Consider the following 7,988-nt stretch of genomic DNA (forward strand, 5'->3'; position numbering starts at 1 on the left):
AATAGATTTTGGTTTGACTGTATCTATTTGATAAATGAAGTTAACCAACTAACATTATACATACTCTTTTGGTTTCTGTACCCAATATTTAAAAAATTTACAAATGTAATAAAAATATAGGTATCGGCATCGGTATCGGCAAGTACCAAAAATAAAAGTATCGGTATCGGGCGAGTACTGGAAAAAGTGGTATCGGTGCATCCCTATCTAGTATCATAAATATTATGCTATTATAATTTTTATTAATATTTTGAATTAGTTATTAAATTTTATATTTTTAATTTCCATTTTAATTTTACTAAGATTTAGTAATTTGTGCTTTTGGTGTAGATTTTTATTTTGTGCTAACTCACTTTCACTTAGACAGGAAAAGCTTCATGAATTATGCATCTATTCTTAAACTTCATTCATCATTAATTATGCATGTCTGTTGTGCTGTTTTTAGTTACATCCTGCCAGTAAATATCTTATATATATATATATACAGTGGGTACGGAAAGTATTCAGACCCCCTTAAATTTTTCACTCTTTGTTATATTGCAGCCATTTGCTAAAATCATTTAAGTTAATTGTCTCCAGGAAATCACAAACCTGTGACAGAAAGATTCAGAAATACAGAGACAGCTTTTCCCTTTTTGGGTGAAATGACCTTTGTGACCTTTTTGGTTGCTTCACCACTAACAATCAGTTACAGTAATTACATTTTAATTCATGGTTTCTACATAAAAACTCTTTACAGGCACGATCTGATCTAGGGTCAGTTTTGACTTTCATGTTCTTATGAATGAGATCACATAGACAGATCTGATCCAAAACTAGTACTCTTGAGCTCAAACCCTCCAAATTGGAGATGAAACAACTGAACGGATGAATTATGTGTCTATTTCCAGCCCACTGGAGGCATTCTGGGTAACTCCCATAAGAAAAACTGACAGACAAAGCCTGTAGTCGCACCTCTTATGACTAGGTACCAAGGTATTACAGTGTTTTTTTTATATATAGTAATATCATAAGGGTTTTCAAACTTTCTGACTAACGAATTTCTTTATTACTTTATAATGATTTTAAAAATAATTTCTCACAAATAGAAATTTCTAGCCAATAAAATAGTTTGCATCTGAGCATAACTAGGAAATCCAGATTAACTTTAGGAATTGCCATGACTTTTCTATGCCTGTTTGATTAATAAATCACTTCAGTGTTATTTTAGCATTTATTTTTATCATTGCATCAATATACTACTATAGGTTTTTTTTTCTTCATAATTTGAATTAGTTTTTATTTGAATATTTTAAATGTTTCATGTTTATTTTAGTTTAAGCCTCAGTAATTTTGTTGTATGTTTTTGTCATTTTTAATAATATAGTTTTTATTCATTTTTTTTATTTCTTAGTTATTTTAGTACTTTAAATTAAAATAAATAAACTAGAAATGCTGACTTCAAATTGCAACTTAATGAGATTAAGTTTAATAATAAATAAGTTAAAGTTTTTTTACATTATGTATTTTTAACATATTTTATATGTAAAGTCATGCAATTTCAAATTAGTGATTAACAGGGATTTCTTTATCTATAAAAACATTAAGAAACATTTTTGTTATTTGAAATAAATGTTAACTAAAAATACACAATCAATATATATATTTTTTTACACATTTTATTTTAGTCAATGTTTATTTATAAATATCAAATAAAAAAGGTTTTAGTTACAGAAAAAAAAATGCATGTGTAATATTATTTTGCATGTACTTACATGTGGATCATTGTGTTGAGTTGCCACCTTGTGAAGCTCCAGTAAGGACAGATTTACACTCTTTTCCAGAGCCAGAGCACATTCCAGCGCTTCCAGACCGCTGCCCCACTCATCCCGATCCGGCTTCTGCACAGACACACGCTCATTCACTCCATTCATTTCCCCATTAGAGAGACAGCGCTGTTCTGTACCTTGATGCACTCATTTACTCCATTCATTGCACATTAGAGAGACAGCGCTGTCCCATACCTTGATGTCCTGCAGGTAGATCCGTCCTCCTCTTTGGTTCTGCAGACTCATCAGCTTCTCCGCATGTTCTCGCTCCTCCTTAGACTGCTCGCGGAAAAACTTGGCAAAGTTGGGCAAAGACTTGTTATCCCTGTCAAAATAATACCCCTGGAGAGAAGAACAGTCAACCATGAACCCTTATAAAACCACTGAAGACAATTAATTCTATTAATACAGAGCTCTAGCGATCAGTCATGTAATAAATGCCTGCTCTCACCATGGACAGGTAGACATAAGAGGCGTAGAGCTCCAGGTAAATCTGTCTGTTAATGGCTGCCTCACACTCCTGATGGAAGCTCTGCCTCACCTGAGAAGTCATGATTCTGAAACACACATCATTCAAACAGAACACCTCAAAATTGTAACAGTATATATATATAATATATATATGTAATAATATTGGTTTTGTAACTTTTGTAAATAAACACACACACACATATATAGACACATATATATAGATAGATATAAAAAAATATAATATTTAATATATTTGCAAATATATGTATATTAAATTCTATACACACGGATGGTCATGGATTTTTTTTTTGTTTTAGCTAAAACCAGTAGACCAGTTTCATTACTTGAACTAAAATAAATATGAACTGAAATAAAATGTTACACAATTATTTTATTTCACATATTTCAAACAAATATTTCACATTTTTAATGGTTTTAGTGAAAGTTAAAGAAAACCCTTTTAATCACTAATTTTAAAATTTCATGACAAACTATGTAAAAAAAAAATGTTACTTTTTTTTTTACATAGTTTATATATAAAACTTCCAACTTATTTTAGTATATTTTAGTATATTTATTTGAATAATATTTGAATATTTTAGTTATTTTATCATTTAGTTGCCAATGCAACATTTGTAATTTTAATTTGAAGTACTAAAATAACTAAATCAGAAATAAAAAAGAATAAAACCTATATAGACATTAAAAAATCACAACAAAATTACTAAAACGTAAACTAAAATATATATGAAAAAGGAAAATACAAAAAAAAACCGTCGAATTTTGAATAAACTGTAATAGTATATTAATGATACATAAAAAATGGTAAAAAAATTATAAAACACTTAACAAGTGATTTATATGCTCATTTTGCACTTTTATTTCAAAGGATCTGCAAATACATTTAATTTAAAGCACATTTAATATATAAGAAGGTGCAATAATATGTAAATAAGTAATCAGCAGCCCTGTTTATGGAATATGGATTGGTATATTAGCCTACTTACCCTGAGACAATATGAATTACCACGCGTGATTTCACAATATGTCCGTATTGCTTAAAACAAATCAGACAGACCCAAAACGAGAGACTGGAGCAGCTCTCTGTCCCAAACACGAATGAAATGAGTCGCAGTAGAGCGTGTCGTGAATTATAGGGTTGTTGTTGACATAAACATACACACACGAGTTATTCTGGACCATAAATAAATCCCGGAGGTCACTTTTCAAAATAAAAGTGCTGATTAAAAAAAAAAAAAGAAGATGAAAACTACTTTATAAAATGCACACGTGTGATTTTACAAATATTTAAAAAAAATTATATATACAACAATACGCTCGTATTAATTCTTTTAACAATAAAAGAGGTTAATGAGTTATTCCGGTCCACCTGATGTCGCTGTTTAATGTAGAAGTCTTATAACATGAATATTAATTAAATCTCGGTGACGTTCCCGCTAGGAGCGTCCAATCATTAAAAGTGATCGGTATCATAATCGTTCGTTCATTCGCCTGTCGATTAGCGCCCGCCTACTGACGCTTGTCCTTAAGCCAATCAGTTCGGAATACTTACGAACGTCACGTAACGTAATTAATATTCATGAGCAAACCTTCGCCATAGTAGAACAAACGCAACTTCTGTTAAGTTTAAAATTAAAAATGGATTCTTTCTCACTGCATCCACCCTCTACTGTGTTTTTTGATTTAGAGACAACTGGTTTAGGTATGTAATTTTATAAACAAAATCATTATCAACCACGAGAAATGTGCAGAATGATGTACTTTAAACGGTTGTATGAATCAAGCAAACAAAAAAAGTTAGCCTATCTATGGCCGTGTTACAGCATTTTTGGGCATCAAATTCTCAAATCTTAGACTATAAAATGTTTATTCCTATTATTTATTCAGTTCGGAATACTTACGAACGTCACGTGACGTAATTAATATTCATGAGCAAACCTTCGCCATAGTAGAACAAACGCAACTTCTGATAAGTTTAAAATTAAAAATGGATTCTTTCTCACTGCATCCACCCTCTACTGTGTTTTTTGATTTAGAGACAACTGGTTTAGGTATGTAATTTTATAAACAAAATCATTATCAACCACGAGAAATGTGCAGAATGATGTACTTAAACGGTTGTATGAATCAAGCAAACAAAAAAAGTTAGCCTATCTATGGCCGTGTTACAGCATTTTTGGGCATCAAATTCTCAAATCTTAGACTATAAAATGTTTATTCCTATTATTTATTTATAATTGCATGTAAATGACCTTTCAGAAATAATTCGAATATGCTGATAATCAGTTTTAATAATGGTCAAATTATTATTAACGTTAAAAACAGTTTTTGCTGTCAATAATTCAGCTTTGCATCACAGGAATAAATTACATTTTGAAATATATTGAAATAGAAACCAGTTATTTGATGTTTTTTATTATTATTATATATTTTTGCTTAAATGTTACTTATTGCCAGTGTTGGGGAGTAACTAGTTGCATGTAATAGAATTACGTAATTTAATTACAAAATAAATGTAACTGTAATCTGTTATTAAGACTTTTGAAAGTCTGACAGTAATCAGTGTTGAGCACTACTGTAAGGTTAACCCTGCCTGCTTTAAATATTTGAAAATGATTGACAGTTTAGAAAAATGTAGAAAAAAAATAGAAATTTAAATTTAGAAAAGTAATCAAAAAGTAATCAAATGTAATCAGTTACTTTAACAAAGTAATTGAAATAGTTACACTACTTATTACATTTTAAAGGGATAGTTCATCACAAAATGAAAATTTTATGTTTATCTGCTTGCCCCCGGGGCATCCAAGATGTAGGTGACTTTGTTTCTTCAGTAGAACACATATGATGATTTTTAACTTTAACCGTTGCAGTCTATCAGTCGTATAATGCATGGCAATGGTAACAAAATCTATGAGAGTATAACAATGCTTATTGCATATATTGTCCATCTCCAGATGCCTCGTGTGATATCGTCCAGCTGGCCGCAGTGAGTGGAGGTCACACTCTTAACCTCTTCATGGTTCCTCGTCGGCCGATGCAGCCCGGGGCGTCCAGGATTACGGGTTTCAGTGTGAGACGCCAGCGTTTGTTTCTCCATCACAGGCCGGTGCTCACCAGCTCTCTCCGAGAAGCCCTGGTCTCCTTCATAACCTTCCTCCGGATGTTGGGTCGGCCGCTCCTGGTGGGTCACAACATCCGCAGGTTTGACTGTCACGTTTTGGCCAGAGCTCTGGATGAGTTCAGCCTGAGGTCAGACTTCCAGAAAGAGGTTTCTGGATTCGTGGACACCCTTCCTTTGGCCCGTCATCTTCTCAAAGACAGTGGCCTCCAGAGCTTCAAGCAGGAGAACTTGGTTAAGACCCTCCTGGGAGTTTCATATGCGGCCCATAATGCTCTAGAGGACGTACAAGCCCTGCAGAAACTCTACTGGGCCCTCAAGCCCACAGCCAATCAGATTCATCAGCACATTTTCACTCTCGACTCATTGGCTACTGCAGCTGTCAATCAAGCTCCAGGTAGACAGAGCGGTTTATGTGAGCGTTTCAGTAAAGCGCTGGATATTGCAAGAGAAGAAAGAGCAGAGGAACGTTTGGACGTCTGATTCATAATTAAACGTGTTAAAGCACACATCACTTTTATTTAAATCAGTATTTATAAAGTTAAGATGCTTTTATTGTGCAATATTGTTCATTGGTAATATTTTGTGTGGTTATGGTTATCAACGAATTATATATTTGTTTTTAAATAAATAAATGTTTTTAAATACTTGTATATTTGATTTTTTTTATATTTAATTTAGTTATTTAATAAATTGTATTTATATATTTTATTTGTATTTTGATTATGTTTAGGTAATTTTAAATGCTAATATTTTTATTCATTATCATTAATAATTTGTTTTATAATTTCTCAAATCTTAGTTTTATAAAATGTTTATTTATATAATTGATCATTTTACGTAAGCGATCCTTCGGAAATCATTCTAATATACTGATTGGTGCTCAGCTTTTATCAATTACTATTGATGAGTTATGTATATTATATTTAAATGTTATATATTTAATTGAAATTATTTATTTATTATTATTTTAGTTCTAGTATATGTAAATATTTTTAAAAAATTAATATAACATTTTATTATTCTTATTTTAATTATCTATTTTTTTTAATAGTCAATAATCAATCTGATTTTGGGAGGAGGCCCATAGGGATCAACTATTAACCTTCATTTACATATCAGGACTAGATCTTCACAACCTAATGAATTTGCTTAGTAAAATGGTGCATTTTTCTAGTAAAATTTTCAATTTTGTTAAAACAATTTGAAAACAAAATTACATGTAACATACAGAAGTTAACAATAATTCAATACCAATGGTGAATAATAATTAAAGCGGCAGTCCGTAACTTTTGGCGCTCTAGCGGTTAATAAACAGAACTGCGTGCGTCTTGTGGAAGAACATTGTAGCCGGAACTACTTCTCTCTGTTTATGTCTATGGCGAATCACGCAGGTACTGTGCTACTCCGCAGCGGTACCTACCCGAACCAGTCTAAAATAGTCCGAATATAAACACTTATTATAGGTGTACCGTAGTGATCCAGGACAAGCCAAAAACACGGTTCAATGTATTCATGGTGTACTCGCTTATTATATAAATTTTGAACACACAAAAAAAAAGTTACGGACTGCAGCTTTAAATAAATATTTACATCATCTACCATGGTTCAATGTATTCATGGTGTACTCGCTTATTATATAAATTTTGAACACGCACAAAAAAAAGTTACGGACTGCAGCTTTAAATAAATATTTACATCATTATAAAAGCTTTAGACAAATATTTTTTGACCGCAATTCTTTCATTTTTAAAAGCTTCATTATGTCTTGTAAGTCTATACTGTATGTACAGACTTTTGAAATATAACACGATCATGACATGCACTCCAAAATGCATTGTTTTATGAAATTTTGCTTTCATATCCTAGTTGAACTCCATCTAAAATGAAACAGCGTAAGAACAGCAACACAACCTTTGTCTGCGAAACCTGTTGTGTAAGTTCAGCTCGTAAAAAAAAGTGAGCAGATGAAAGGTTACAGAAGCATTATTTATTAGGGATTACGTACAGAGTTCTTCTTATCAGACACATGCTCCATTCCAGCTCAGAAAGCACCATACATTCATTCACTCAGACTTCTGCCATCCATGGCATGCTTGGATCCCAGAACACTTCAGAATAACACGGCTCCAAAAATATAGAAAGAATCCCGGAAATCAACACGTTTGAGGTCAGTCTTCTGGTTTTGCATGTATGAATCTGAAGAGGCCACTAAAAATACAGTAAACAAACATCAGGATGCCGGTAATTCCCAGCATCCTTTGTGCTCTCCACACTGCTAGTGCAAATAGTAAATACAGCAATAAAGCATAACCACAGATCAAGCCATACAGTCGCTTATAAGGGAGGATAGAAATCGGTAACAAAGTTTCACATGTATGAAAACACTTGCAGGGTTATTTTTAAAATCAGTTGCACTGGTAATCAAATCACAAAACTCGTGTCTGTCACAGGAGTGCTTCGTTTAGCAAGAACTTCAATAAAACTTTTTTTTTTTTTTTTTTACCATGTATGCAAATAATGTTTAGTCCTAGAAAGCTATTATTATCAGAACACGTGAGCATAACATA

General features: G+C 32.1%; 2 protein-coding genes across 2 annotated transcripts in view; one reads left to right on the forward strand and one right to left on the reverse strand.

Annotated features, from left to right (window-relative positions):
- The window catches only part of LOC107745563 (ferritin, heavy subunit-like), a 5,164-nt gene extending 1,670 nt beyond the window's left edge, over window positions 1–3,494 (reverse strand). Inside the window, exons 1-5 of the mRNA XM_016559455.1 lie at window positions 3,287–3,494; window positions 2,260–2,365; window positions 2,004–2,150; window positions 1,755–1,880; window positions 552–591 (exon numbers count right to left, since the gene is read on the reverse strand). Of these exons, the coding sequence (XP_016414941.1) occupies window positions 552–591; window positions 1,755–1,880; window positions 2,004–2,150; window positions 2,260–2,361 (415 nt within the window). The 5' untranslated portion in view covers window positions 2,362–2,365; window positions 3,287–3,494. The remainder of the gene's footprint in view (window positions 1–551; window positions 592–1,754; window positions 1,881–2,003; window positions 2,151–2,259; window positions 2,366–3,286) is intronic.
- A 770-nt stretch (window positions 3,495–4,264) lies between these two features.
- Window positions 4,265–6,005, forward strand: plex9.2 (PML-like exon 9.2). The gene is made up of 2 exons (XM_016559447.1): window positions 4,265–4,351; window positions 5,255–6,005. The coding sequence occupies exons 1-2, from the start codon at window positions 4,288–4,290 to the stop codon at window positions 5,899–5,901; spliced, it is 711 nt and encodes a 236-aa protein (XP_016414933.1). The 5' UTR covers window positions 4,265–4,287; the 3' UTR covers window positions 5,902–6,005.
- Window positions 6,006–7,988: the final 1,983 nt, after the last annotated feature.

This window comes from Sinocyclocheilus rhinocerous, unplaced genomic scaffold, assembly GCF_001515625.1.
Source record: "Sinocyclocheilus rhinocerous isolate Xijiao unplaced genomic scaffold, SAMN03320098_v1.1 scaffold1099, whole genome shotgun sequence".
Taxonomy (NCBI): domain Eukaryota; kingdom Metazoa; phylum Chordata; class Actinopteri; order Cypriniformes; family Cyprinidae; genus Sinocyclocheilus; species Sinocyclocheilus rhinocerous.

Excerpts from the sequence above, each read along its gene's own strand:
- plex9.2 (XM_016559447.1), top strand. The coding sequence starts at position 4,288 with ATGGATTCTTTCTCACTGCATCCACCCTCTACTGTGTTTTTTGATTTA. Across the intron at positions 4,352-5,254 it reads TTTAGAGACAACTGGTTTAG|ATGCCTCGTGTGATATCGTC; the intron begins GTATGTAATTTT and ends GTCCATCTCCAG.